This window comes from Erythrolamprus reginae, chromosome 1 (genome assembly GCF_031021105.1).
Source record: "Erythrolamprus reginae isolate rEryReg1 chromosome 1, rEryReg1.hap1, whole genome shotgun sequence".
Lineage (NCBI taxonomy): Eukaryota > Metazoa > Chordata > Lepidosauria > Squamata > Dipsadidae > Erythrolamprus > Erythrolamprus reginae.
The window spans coordinates 58623849-58636767 of NC_091950.1; the positions used below are offsets into that span (position 1 = coordinate 58623849).

At 38.5% G+C, this 12919-nt stretch overlaps 1 protein-coding gene across 2 annotated transcripts in view; it reads left to right on the forward strand.

Moving 5' to 3' along the window:
- Positions 1–12919, forward strand: part of TTC7B (tetratricopeptide repeat domain 7B) — a 106879-nt gene that overhangs the window by 32414 nt on the left and 61546 nt on the right. For both annotated transcript variants that reach the window (XM_070753343.1, XM_070753351.1), the window contains exons 7-13: positions 1176–1348; positions 3007–3070; positions 3731–3868; positions 7659–7742; positions 8853–8957; positions 12593–12710; positions 12819–12876. In XM_070753343.1, the coding sequence (XP_070609444.1) occupies positions 1176–1348; positions 3007–3070; positions 3731–3868; positions 7659–7742; positions 8853–8957; positions 12593–12710; positions 12819–12876 (740 nt within the window). The remainder of the gene's footprint in view (positions 1–1175; positions 1349–3006; positions 3071–3730; positions 3869–7658; positions 7743–8852; positions 8958–12592; positions 12711–12818; positions 12877–12919) is intronic.

A 12919-nucleotide genomic window follows, 5' to 3' on the forward strand; every position in this document is an offset into this window, starting at 1 on the left:
GCTTGGAAGGCGAAGGCGCGCGGGGAGAATGCGAAGGCGCGCGGGGAGCTTGGAAGGCGAGCGAAGCTGCAAGCGGCCTCGCTGGCCGCTTGCAGCTGAGCTTCGGCAGGGGAAGAGGCGGTGGAAGAGGCCGCGGCGAGCGAAGGCGAGGGGCGCGCGGGGAGCTTGGAAGCAATGTCATCGCCCCCCCCCCCGCAATACCGTTTATACCGTGTTTCCCCGAAAGTAAGACATATGTCTTACTTTCGGGGTATGGCTTATATAAGCCGACCCCCCTGAAACCCCCCATATGTCTTACAATCGGGGGGGTCTTACTATCGGGGAAACACGGTATGTAGCAAACATGGCTTCATATAAAAAAGGTGTTAGAATTTTGATGGATAGATTAGAACCATTCTAATATAAAATGCTTGATTTCAAATCATTTCTCTTTTTCCCCTCAGTTTTTTAAAAATTCAGATCTCTTTTTGGTATCTGAAACTAACTTGACTAGCTTCTTTTTAAAAAATCTGCAAATTAATAGTTTTCCCCAAGCTTTTTGATATTCTGTAGTATATAGGTTGTAAATTTTTGGCTGCTGAAAAATAAGAATTTGAAAAATGAGTTTTTTGTACATATGATATAATGGATTGCTGTTTGAAACTTTTTATGGTTGTGTTGGTGAGTTTGTTCTTTAGACTGTATTTTATTCAGGACATTGTTTGTTTGTTTATTCATTCATTCATTCATTCATTCATTCATTCATTCACTCATTCATTTATTGAATTTATATGCTGCCCCTCTCTGGAGACTCAGGGCGGCTTACAACGTATAAAAAGAACAATACAATACAATCCTAAGTCCAATTAATATAAAACACACTTATCTAATCTAAAATCCACATTATATTAAAAATAAATCATCCCCACTCAATAACATCATACATATCATTCGTCGGCCAGGGAGCTAGAGTCTAATGGCTCCAAGCCTGGCGGTATAAATGAGTCTTTAGATTCTTACAGTAGACATAATATACATACACCCCATTTGTACACTCCATTGCTTATTGAATAAAGTTGTACAGTGCACAATGACTTCAGGGAGTAAGTTGTTTCCTGTTATACACAAGTTCTGCATCCTGCTCTTGTTTATTCTAAGCATTGTGACGGTGGGGATTTCTTTTTTCTTCCTAACAGACAATAGCAAGGCAGTTAGCTGAAATTTTGCTAAGAGGCATGTGTGAACAGAGTTATTGGCATCCTCTGGATGACCCTCCTCAACAGTCGCCCTTAAACGATCCCCTCTGGAAAGCTGGAAACACTAAAAGTTATGCTCTTAGCAGAAGACCTCGCGTGTATTCAGGAGAAAAGTATGTTAGAATATAATAAGTTCATATGACATGTGCTATTTAAATAAGATTAACACAGCGTATGGGCACAGTCCCTTAACCGTATTACTGTATGTGCACAGGGCAAGTGGAAAAGATGAAAGAAGAGTGCACAGAATAAGTTACTGTGGAGAAAAGTAGAAATGGAAAACAGAATTAAAAGCTTTTTTAGGTAAAATATGAAACATGAAATGATAAAGGACAGATGCCTCTGTTTTTTAAGTATTCTTCCTATGATGGAAATTGTCATTTAAACTCATTTCGCTATTTAACCATGCAGATTTATTAGTGATAGGTTTCAGTTGCCATTCTGTTTGGGTCAGGAGTGCAGTTTTCAAAGCAGTTTTTTATGGCCTTTTCCTTTTTCATGGAAGATTAAATCATGCTGATGATATGTGAGGTCACTCAGGGTTGCCTTTGTCCTAGTTGAAAATTAAAGAATTTTAACAGAGCTGTTGCAATAACTAAATCTATCTAAATTTGCATGGCTGTCTGTCTGAATGTTTATTTGTAAGTTATACGCAGCTGCAAATATTAACCATCTTATAAGTTCAGAACTGTTGGTTGTGAACTTAAAACAATTGTTTTGAATTCTAAATAGGATTAGAGTTCAAAGCTTAAATATTCTGTGCATATAAAGTATAAAGCATATCAGGTTGAATGCAGGAGTTTAATTTTATTAGGAAAAATTCTAAACATTTCCTGTAGGTGATCAGATTTTATTTCAGTGCACTTGCTATTCACTGCCTATGTTTTCATTAAGTAAAATATTTTACTCAAATTTCTTAATATTCTGAATTATGCATTCTATAAAATATTAATGTGTAATGTGTTGCCAGTATGGAGAACTGGTTAAGACGCATAGCCAGTAGTTGAAATGTTCAGCTAGGACTGGAGGTATATATATTTTCAAATCCAACATCCTTTTCTCTCAGCCCTCAGTTTCAGTAGTCTTATGAAGTCTCTTTTCTGATCTGGTCTGTCCTGAAGGGCTGATGGGTCACTATTAAGGAGCTGACATTTTATCAGGTTTTTCTCTGATCACTATGATGAATACAATGGACACTATACTATATAATCAGTGCTCCTTGGGTTTTATATAAATATTTCTTGAAAATGTATCCATTGTCAGAGAACACCACAGATTGATGCCTGCCTCCCACATTCCGTGTCATGCTGGAGGTTCCTATTAAATGGTCTTGAGTTCCAAATATTATAAATAATGAAAAAAATGTAGAATGGTTCATTATAATTTGGTCAAGTTTAATGTCATTTAAGAGAGTTAAAAACATGCAAGATATTTTATTAGAATAAAGGAATTTCTAGGAAAAATGTATTCTTCAGAACACTGAACAGTTCTATATATGAATATTTAAATATTATAAAAATATTGAGGCAGTGACATTGGGATTTTAAATAGGAGTAGTTTTAGTAGCATATTGGTTTGAACTGTTCTAAATTGTTACACTTTGGAACATCTGTTTCAAAAATGGCTTCATTTCCATCATTTGAGTTGCTTTTACAAAAAACAAAATATCAAGTTGGATCATTATCAACATGCAGATGTGACACAGCTGTTAACTATTACATGTAAATGATTTTTGTTGACTGTAATATAATGAATGCTCAATTTTTAACAGCATTTTTTGTCCTCAAGAGAATACCGAAGAAGCTTTGTTGCTGCTACTAATCAGTGAATCCATGGTGAGTTATCTTTCTTTATAAGTGAGCACCTTTTATATTGTTTTTGCTGCATTTTACTGTTTGATAGTTCACAAATTGTAATCTGCTATAACAAGAGCAAAGATATGTGTGTGTCTGCATAGATAGGCTACCATGTGTGCACTGTGTGGATTCAAAGCAAGAAAGCAACTTATAATAATAATAATAATAATTTATTAGATTTGTATGTCGCCCCTTTCCGAAGACTCGGGGCGGCTCACAACAACGATAAAAACAATATTATACTGGCACATATTATGGTACAATTCCCTCTGGGTTCCCTTACTTCATGTGCTGCCTTTCAATTTTTATTTTTAGTATTTATGCTTGTGTGGATTTATATGTGTGTATAAATGTACTTGTTGGCATACATGTGATCTCACCCAATTATCTGCACCACTTGCACCTTCCATATCTATACAAATAATCCTCAACTTATGACTTTAATAGAGCCTGTCTATCATGGTCATAAGTTGTGACAGTCATAAAAAAGAGTCCTCCTTATGATCGACCCAATTTTATGACCTTTATTGTGGTGGTTGTTAAGCAAATGCTGCAGTTGTTAAATATGCCAATGATCAGCTATTTTTATGTTTCATGTTTTTAGGTTTAACTTTTCTTATGTTTGGAATGGTTTTTCAGGCTAATCGTGACGCTGTATTGAGCAGAATACCAGAACACAAAAACGACCGTATCATCAGTTTGCAAAGTGCGTCTGTAGTGTACGATTTGCTTACCATTGCCTTGGGAAGAAGAGGTCAATATGAAATGCTCTCAGAGGTAAGTTGTAAAATAAGGCCTGGCATCTATGGAGCTAGATGGATGCTGTGCAGCATGTGTACTCATATAACTGGAAGCTCTTTCTTCATGTCTGTCAGGCATCCTATTCCCCATTTTTATTTTATTCTTTTGGGAAGGTTTTTAAATTTCAAAGCATGCACAGGAACCAAATTATCAGTCTCCAGCATAATCTATAGTAATGCCTGTGGTCTTCTCAAATGCTGCAGTAAAAGTCTTTAAAATAATGTAGTGAACAGAGATTTATTCCTATCTAGAAAAACCCAAAAGTAAATTCAGCTGGTAGAGAACATTTTGGATGGATAGTAGAGAACAACTGTTTTACTTTGTCTTCTAATAACTTGGACTACCTGTACTGAAGTTTTTTCTTCACCATCACAAGCTGGAAGATTAGTTATGCCTGTATTGCTATGTACTTTAGAGGGAAGGTGCTTTTCCCCCCTCACAATAAAACAGAACTGAGTGCTATTTGGCTAATAAAGATCTCTATTTTTAAAAAAATATTTTTGTGAAAGCAACTTTATAAAAACTGGAAATCCTGATTATAATGAGGTTTATTTTTGAGTTAATATCTACACAATTACAGTAAGGAACTGCGGAAATAATTTTTAAAATTAAATTTTAAATTGTATAAAATAGCATGCATATTGTGAATACTGAAGCTCTATGTGCTGATCAAAGAATATTCCAGTATTCCAATTGGAAACTAAATTCTGTGCCTACCTTGGAAGTAAGCATTACGGATTTTCATCATTAGTTCTGAAAAGGAACTGAAAAATATAACTGTAGTAGTCATTTTTGTTTCATAACTTTTTCCTGGATAGCTGATCCATGCTTCCCTCCTTCTCATTCTTTCCATTTATCATGACTTCCCATTCTTTGAAACAGCCCTTCCAAGTTCTATTTCCCTCTTGATGAAATTTAACTTATCTATGAATTTTAAAATTACTAAACCCATTCAGTTTTTGTGGTAAATTACTTTTTCACTGAAATACAGATAATTGAATGCATAAATAGAATTTAGATGCTTTCTTAATTAAATTTAGGCACCGCCTGGCTAACTCTGATTGGCTCACAATATGTTGCCATAAAATAGTTGCTGAAGATGTTGCAAATGCATTTATCAGGAATTTGAGGAAGTCAACTAACATTGAATTTAAAAATGCTATGCAATCAAATCCTGAAATAAGTGGGACTAGATACAAAGACATCCAAATCATAAAGAATCTATATTGGCATCAGGTAGCAAATGTGAGACTAGGCTGAAAATACTCGATGCAGCAATATGACGAAGAGTCAAACAGGGCTGTATCCTTTTTCCATTGTTGTTTAATATCTACTCTGAGTCAATTTTCAATGAAACACTGGAAAACTTTGAAGTAAATGGTGTTCGGATCAACAATTAAAGATATGCCGATGATATTGTTCTGTTTGCCAGTAAGTATATAGACCTTCAGCTCCTCATCAGCAGAGTCACAGAAGTATCTGAAAAATATGTCTTAAAGCTTAACACCTCAAAAACCAAGATCATGGATGTCAGCAAACAACCAATTAATTTACCACCGATAAATTTAAAAGGAATATCACTGGAAAAAGTTGAAAGGATTACTATCTCGGTTCTAATTTACATGAAAGCTGGGACATAATCACTGAAGTAAAGACTATGATAGAGAAAGCTTGAACAGCATTCTTCAAAATGAAAAAGGTCTTCTGCAGTCACGACATAAGCTTAAGATTGAAAATCAGGCTTGTCAAATGTTACATCTTTTCTATCCACTTGAAGAGACTAGAAGCATTTGAAATGTGGAACACAGACAGCTATTATATATAAGCTGGGTTGACAAAATCAGAAATGAGGAAGTTACAAGCCGTCTGGGAAAGCCAAGGGAAATCATCAAAACCATTAAAAACTGAATCCTTCACTGAATCCTCCAGGGAAAAATAGAAGGCAAACCAGATCCAGGCAGCAGAAGAACATCATGGCTGGTGAGACTGGTTTGGACAAAACCCAGCAGCATTTTTTCCTGCAGCTGTTGACAAAAATAGGATTGCCAACATGATTGCCAACATCTGATGATGGATATGGCATAACAAGAAGAATCCAATCAAAATGTTTGAGGTGCTTATCATTCCCTGCTTTCTGTCATACAGAAATGTATTGGGAAGATGGCCTTATTTCTCACTTTCTTACCTTTGTGACCTGACATTTGCGTTGAAACTTCCTTTTATATATGTATTTCATGAACATTTCCTTTATGTTAACTATTTTCATGGGTTCCATAGAATCAGTTTATGTATTGCACCCTGTTTCCTGTTGATTCAGAAATTTAGTTTGTTAGAACATTTAAAACTGAGCTAAAAGGAATTCACTTTTTAATTTAAAGGGTTTTTTAAAAAAAGAATCTTCCTTTCCTGTTGCTAATTTCCGCATGAAATTCCACTATAAAATAACTAAATGGTATTCTATGAATTGACAGAAAGACATGGACAGACAAAATGGAGTCAAAGGTTGAACAAACTTCCTAAAGACAAAAGATGAGTTTTATAGTACAGTGATCCCTCGATTAGCACGGTCTCGATTAGCGCGAAACGCTGCAACGCAGTTTTTCAAAAAATATTAATTAAAAAATAAGTCCGCGCTAGTTCTCTCTCTCTTTCTCTCCCTGTTGCCGGCGTGGTATATGAGAGAGAGAGAGAGAGGCAGAGGTCAGGCGCATTACCGGGAGGTGGAGGCGGCGTGGGGACGCTGGGTGCCGGGGACACCGAGGAGGGGGTGGACGTGGCCTCTCAGCTGCAGAGCCGAACAAGGGCGGAGGCAACGGCGGAGTCCGGCGCTGGGGCCATGCGGGGCCGCTCATCCAGGGGGGCGTGGACTGGCAAGTCGCCCTCCTTTCTCTTTCTTTCTCTCTCTTATACCACACCGGTAACAGGGAGAGAAAGAGAGAGAGCGGAGGGCACCTTGCCGGTCCACGCCCCCCTAGATGAGCGGCTCCGCATAGCCCCAGCGCCGCCCAGGCAAAGGGGAAACCCCAAGATCGCTTGCCGCTTGCCGTATTGCAGCAAAGGAGGCGAAGCAAGGCTCCAAGCTGCAATACGGCAAGCGGCAAGCGATCTTGGGGTTTCCCCTTTGCCTGGGCAGCGGGAAGACCAAGGGAAGGTTCCTTCAGCCGCCCAACACCTGATCCGCTCCGCAGCGCGGCAGCAGCGAGGAGCCGAAGATGGGGTTTCCCCTTTGCCTTTACCCCATCTTCGGCTCCTCGCTGCTTCCACGCTGCGGAGCAGATCAGCTGTTGGGCGGCTGAAGGAACCTTCCCTTGGTCTTCCCCGCCGCCCACACGCAAACTCCACCATCTGCGCATGTGCGGCCATGGAAAAAATGGCGCGCATGCGTAGATGGTGTTTTTTACTTCCGCACCACTATAACGCGGAAATCGATTAGCGCGGGAGGTCTTGGAACGTAACCCCCGCGCTAATCGAGAGATCACTGTATACCCTGCTCTTCTCTCCTATTGCTTGCATTACACTCACATAAAATACGACAGGCTTTCATTCTTACTTGCATACAACAACAACAACAACAACAAAGTCTTCGGTCATTTGCATCATGCACCCTGGCATGGTATTTATATTCTGTAACAAAAGTACAGTGTCTTGCAAACATTGTTTTGTTTGCCAGTAAGTGTAATTGCCAGCTAATAGTGTAGAAATATGAGTAGTGTTAGTTTAAATAATTTATACTTATCAACAATCTGTATTCTCCATTTTATTGCAGTGTTTGGAACGGGCTATGAAATTTGCCTTTGAAGAATTCCATCTTTGGTATCAATTTGCACTTTCATTAATGGCAGCAGGAAAAGTAAGTTTCTTTGCAAATTTTGTTTTATTACTGGCTGCTAATGGCAACAAAGTAGGCTATAATCCTGCATACACTCTTCATTTTCATAATTGAACAGAATGGCAACTATAGCTCTGTTTATCACTTGAACCAACCAACTACTACAACAAAATGTAGACATCTACAGGGTTAGAGTAGAAAAGTAGATATAGCACCAATTTCTTTGTGTTTCTTTCCCCCCCCCCTCCTTTGAAATATTGTGTTTCATCGCTTCTAAATACAGATACTCCTCAAATTACAACCAGTGGCTTGGAAAAGGTGTTTTATATCTTTACATTTAATCTGACCACTGTAAAACATTATACATTTCTCCATATTTAGTAAACATTCTATATACCAAGATGCCACTCACTGCATTTTTGCAATCATTCATTCCATTTCTCTTCTCATAAACAAACTTTGTGATCTGTATATAGGGAACCTATGGCACATGTACTACAAGTGGCACTCAGAGCCCTCTCTGCAGGCATGCGAGCCGTTGCCCCAGCTCAGCTCCACCTACTAAGCTCAAAGCAGGGCACAAGGGGGTGTTGTGTGGTCCCCCACTAACCATTTTTGCTTCCAGGAGGCTGAAGAGCGGCCTACTAGGCTCAAAATGGAGCACGGGGGAATACGGCACGGAGCCCCTTGTAGCCTATTTTTGCTTTCAGGAGGCTGCAGGGAGGTTTCAATCTTTTCACATCATTTATAACTTGCTTTTCATCAGCTTTCATTGACACTAACTTTTGCAGCATTCACTTCATTTCTACTCTTTGACATATCTTCATAAATTCCTCCTACCAGCATTCCTTCAGTTGCATGCCAAATAATTTTATCATTTTAATTTTTTTTTTACTGTATAAGAAAATCCTTATTTAGCCTTTGTAATTTACTTCCCAAACATTTTTTAAAAAAAATCATTAGAATAAGTCTAAACTCTTGGCATTTTTATGCTACACAACCAATTTCTTCTTGAATATAATGTATTGCATCTTTTATTATTATGTCTTGGAATGGTTTAAAGTAGCAAATTGAAATAGCACATTTTGCTACTTTCTCACTGTCTTATTTTCTAACATCCTTTTTATATAGTCTGCTCGAGCTGTGAAAGTCTTAAAAGAATGTATTCGGTTGAAGCCAGATGATCCTACGATTCCACTTCTTGCTGCTAAATTATGTATGGGAACCCTTCATTGGGTAAGTTTTTTGTTAGTCATCTGAAGAATGAAGAATTAAGTATTTAAACATTTCTTCAATGGTGTTTTTACACTTTGTGACGATGTCAGCAGGGGCTGACAAAAGCTTAGGAAGTAAATTTTTAAAAGTTCCAGAGATTGTGATGTCTGTTGTTTCTTCTTCTATAAGGACATATGTATATATCCTGCTTTGTTTTGGTATTTTTAAAATTCTGCATTGCTCTACTAAGTGCATTTATTTTAATGTATTACTAGTCAGAATATTATATCTTCAAAACCGTGTAAAGCTGGAAAGAGTATGCTTTTTAACAAACATTTTAAACCTTAAGGCTCCAGATTATTTTAGTACTTGGTTCTATGTTCAGAACACTGTGGCTCAGTTTTAAACACACATCTATGAGTTTTGGGGAATGATTTTATAATAATACTTCCTAAAGAGTTTGAACCTGGCTTATAAATTCTGCGTCTTTGGAAGTCCTTTTAGAATTCATATTTATATACAGTAATACCTCATGATACGAACTTAATTGGTGCAAGGAGGAGGTTCGTAAGACGAAAAGTTCGTAAGACGAAACATTGTTTCCCATAGGAAACAATGTAAAGTCAATTAATCCGTGCAACCAAAAAACCCCCCGCAAAAAAACGGCTTTCGGCGACTGCTGGGAAGCCGTGCGGCTGTTTTAAAAGGTGACAGCCGGCCTGGGGGGCTTCCCAACACCCCCCCGTTCGGGGGGTGCTGGGAAGCCCCCCAGGCCGGCTGCGACCTTTTAAAACAACCGTGCGGCTTCCCAGCTGTCTCCAACGCCGAACGCGGAAGTTCGGCTTTGGCGTTCGGCTTCAGGAGACAGCTGGGAAGCGGCGCGGCCATTTTAAAAGGTCGCAGCCGGCCTGGGGGGCTTCCCAGCACCCCCCCAAACCCCGAACCCAGGTTCGGGGGGGTGCTGGGAAGCCCCCCAGGCTGGCTGCGACCTTTTAAAACGGCCGTGCCGCTTCCCAGCTGTCTCCTGAAGCCAAACGCTAAAGCCGAACTTCCGCGTTCAGCTTCGGGAGACAGCTGGGAAGCGGCGCGGCTGTTTTAAAAGGTGACAGCCGGGCTGGGGGGCTTCCCAGCAACCTCCCAAACCGAACCCGGGGTTCAGAAAAATTTTGCCTCTTCTTACTAACTTTGTTCGAGTTACGAACCGGCGTTCGGGAGGCTTCTGGGAAGCCCCACCGCCCGGCTGTCACCTTTTAAAACAGCCACGCGGCTTCCCAGCAGTCTCCGAACGCCGGTTCATAACTCAAAAAAAGTTCCTAAGAAGAGGCAAAATTTTTCTGAACCCCGGGTTCGTATCACGAGTTGTTCGTAAGACGAGGGGTTCGTATCTTGAGGTACCACTGTATATTATGTGTAGTAACAGAAAGAGAGAAACTTGGCTATGAAAGGAAAATCTGGAATTTAGTATTTTAATCAGATTTGTTACCTTAGATTTAAAGATAACACTTTAGTTCCTCTATTTAGTCAGTTAATAATAGTTGCTTGTATTATCATGCCTTGATAATGCCAAAACTATTTTTTTAATAGGATAAGATTATGTCTTTTATTTCAAACAAAAAGTCTATCAACTCATTGAAATTTTAGAATACTGTATTTGTGGTTCTGGAAGCCATAGCACTATAGCATTTGATTAAAGATATACTGTAGATCCTGAAATGACTTTAATTTGATCTGTTATGAATATTGAAATGTCCGATCACTACATACATGATTTTATAATCCTTGAAAAGAAATTTGCAAGGATATATCTACATTGCAAGGTAGGTAATTAATATTGGGTGTCATGTCCAGTTTGTTTGATTTGTATAACAGTCCATCTCACGTATGCAATTCTGAAAATTTTAAAAACAGTTAAAAGGAAGAAAAAATTAGTATCTGTTTAACAAATATCAATAAAATTACATTTAAACAAAAAAATTAACTATAATCAGATATAATCATGGAAAGTACCATGATTTATTATAACTTGCAGGTGAGTCCTGAATTTTGTCATCAGTAGAGCTGTAATTTAAATTTAATTAATCAAAGAATCTTTCTCATAAACTTTAATGTGGCTGATATAAAATTATCAGAATAAAGTTAACTTTACTCAAAGGGCGAATTGATAAGGAACAATGTATATGTGCCTTATATATATATCAGAGAAATTGCCATACATGGGTTAAAAAGTAAAATTAAAAAATGTGACAGTTCTGTTTGCAATCACTGCATTGTATTTAGTGCATTGAAGGGTTAATGTTAGAATGATTCCATTCCTTCTATGGAAGAAAGCAGTATCTATGGATTCTGTTTGCATAACCCAGAAGTGGAACCTAATTCCTAAGAAGTATAGAGACCATCAGGTGGAAGAGCAATGAATTGAAAGGCATAGGAAATCTAAGTTGTGAACAATGGTCTTAGGAGTAGTTGCTGCCAAGAAAAAATGGTAACAAGTGCTTACTGAAACTAGGAGGAATTTAGTCAACAGACACATCAAAGTTCACATAGAAAGTTAATCGATTTCCTACATACCAAATTGGTAATGGGTAGCCTTACATTTCATTCATACTATTTACTTGGATAACTTGATTCCTATATGTACAGCAGGAAAATTTTACCCAGTCCCTTTAAAAAAAAGCATTGTCTTTTGAGCTCTTGATTTTTGAACTAATTTAGTTCATTCTTTTGTGGGGATTGACCTGAACCTTCTAAAGCAGTGATGGTGAAACTATGGCACGAGTGCCAGAGGTGGCACGTGAAGCCATATCTGCTGACACACAAGCCATTGCCCTAGCTCAGCTCCAACGTGCATGTGCATGCCGGCCAGTTGATTTTAGGCTCACACAGAGGCTATGGGAGGGCATTTTGGGCTTACAGAGGGCCTCCAAGGGAATGGGGGAAGGCATTTTTTCCCTCTCCAGGCTCCAGGGAAGCCTAGAGCCTGGGGAGGGCAAAAAATGCGCCAACCGGACCCACCAGAATTTGGGAAATTGGCCATTTCTGGCCTCCAGGGAGAAGGGGAGGCCATTTTCACCCTTCCCAGGCATTGAATTATGGGTGTGGGAACTCGCACAGGCGCAGTGGCATGCACAGGCACACTTTCGGCACCCATGGGAAAAAAGGATTGCCATCACTGTTCTAAACCATCAGTACCTTTTCTTTATAAGCCTTCATGATAGGATACTGAGATAATGCCATCCAGAAATGTGTAGGAACATTGAAATTGTTCCCACATTTCTTGGCTTTATCTTGGCCTGTTATTCAACTTGTGAAATGTTTATTTTATTGATTGATTGATTGATTGATTGGATTTGTATGCCACCCCTCTCCGAAGACTCGGGGCGGCTAACAGCAATAACAAGACAGCATACAATAATAATCCAATACTAAGAACAATTAAAATGTTTAAGAAAAGAAATGGTAGGAAAAGTGGATAACCATGTTTATTTCTATATTCTTTCAAATTTCCGATACTACCTTTGGCGCTTGTGATATGGTTTGGGCATCATGATTTTAAATTAGAATAATCTGAATTCTAGTAGATATTGTACAACCGGATTTAAACAGTGAATTCTGAATTAGTGAATTCTGCCATTTTTCCTATGAAAATCTGTTTTTAGTTAGAAGAGGCAGAAAGATTTGCCAGAACGGTGGTTGATGTGGGGGACAAAACATCAGAATTCAAAGCCAAAGGTTTTTTAGCCCTAGGATTGACCTTCAGCCTACAAGCTACAGATGGTAAGTAAATTTCATGTATCTATTTATGAGATTATTAAAATTGGTTTTATATTTAAATATCACTAATTAAATATCCATTTAAGTATCACTAATGAATTATGTCTTTAGCTTCTTTGAGAGGAAAGCAAGAGGTCCTGCAGCGAAAGGCTCTTCTAGCATTTCAAAGGTTAGTAGATGGTAAACTTTTTGCTAAGCTGTAGATAATGAAA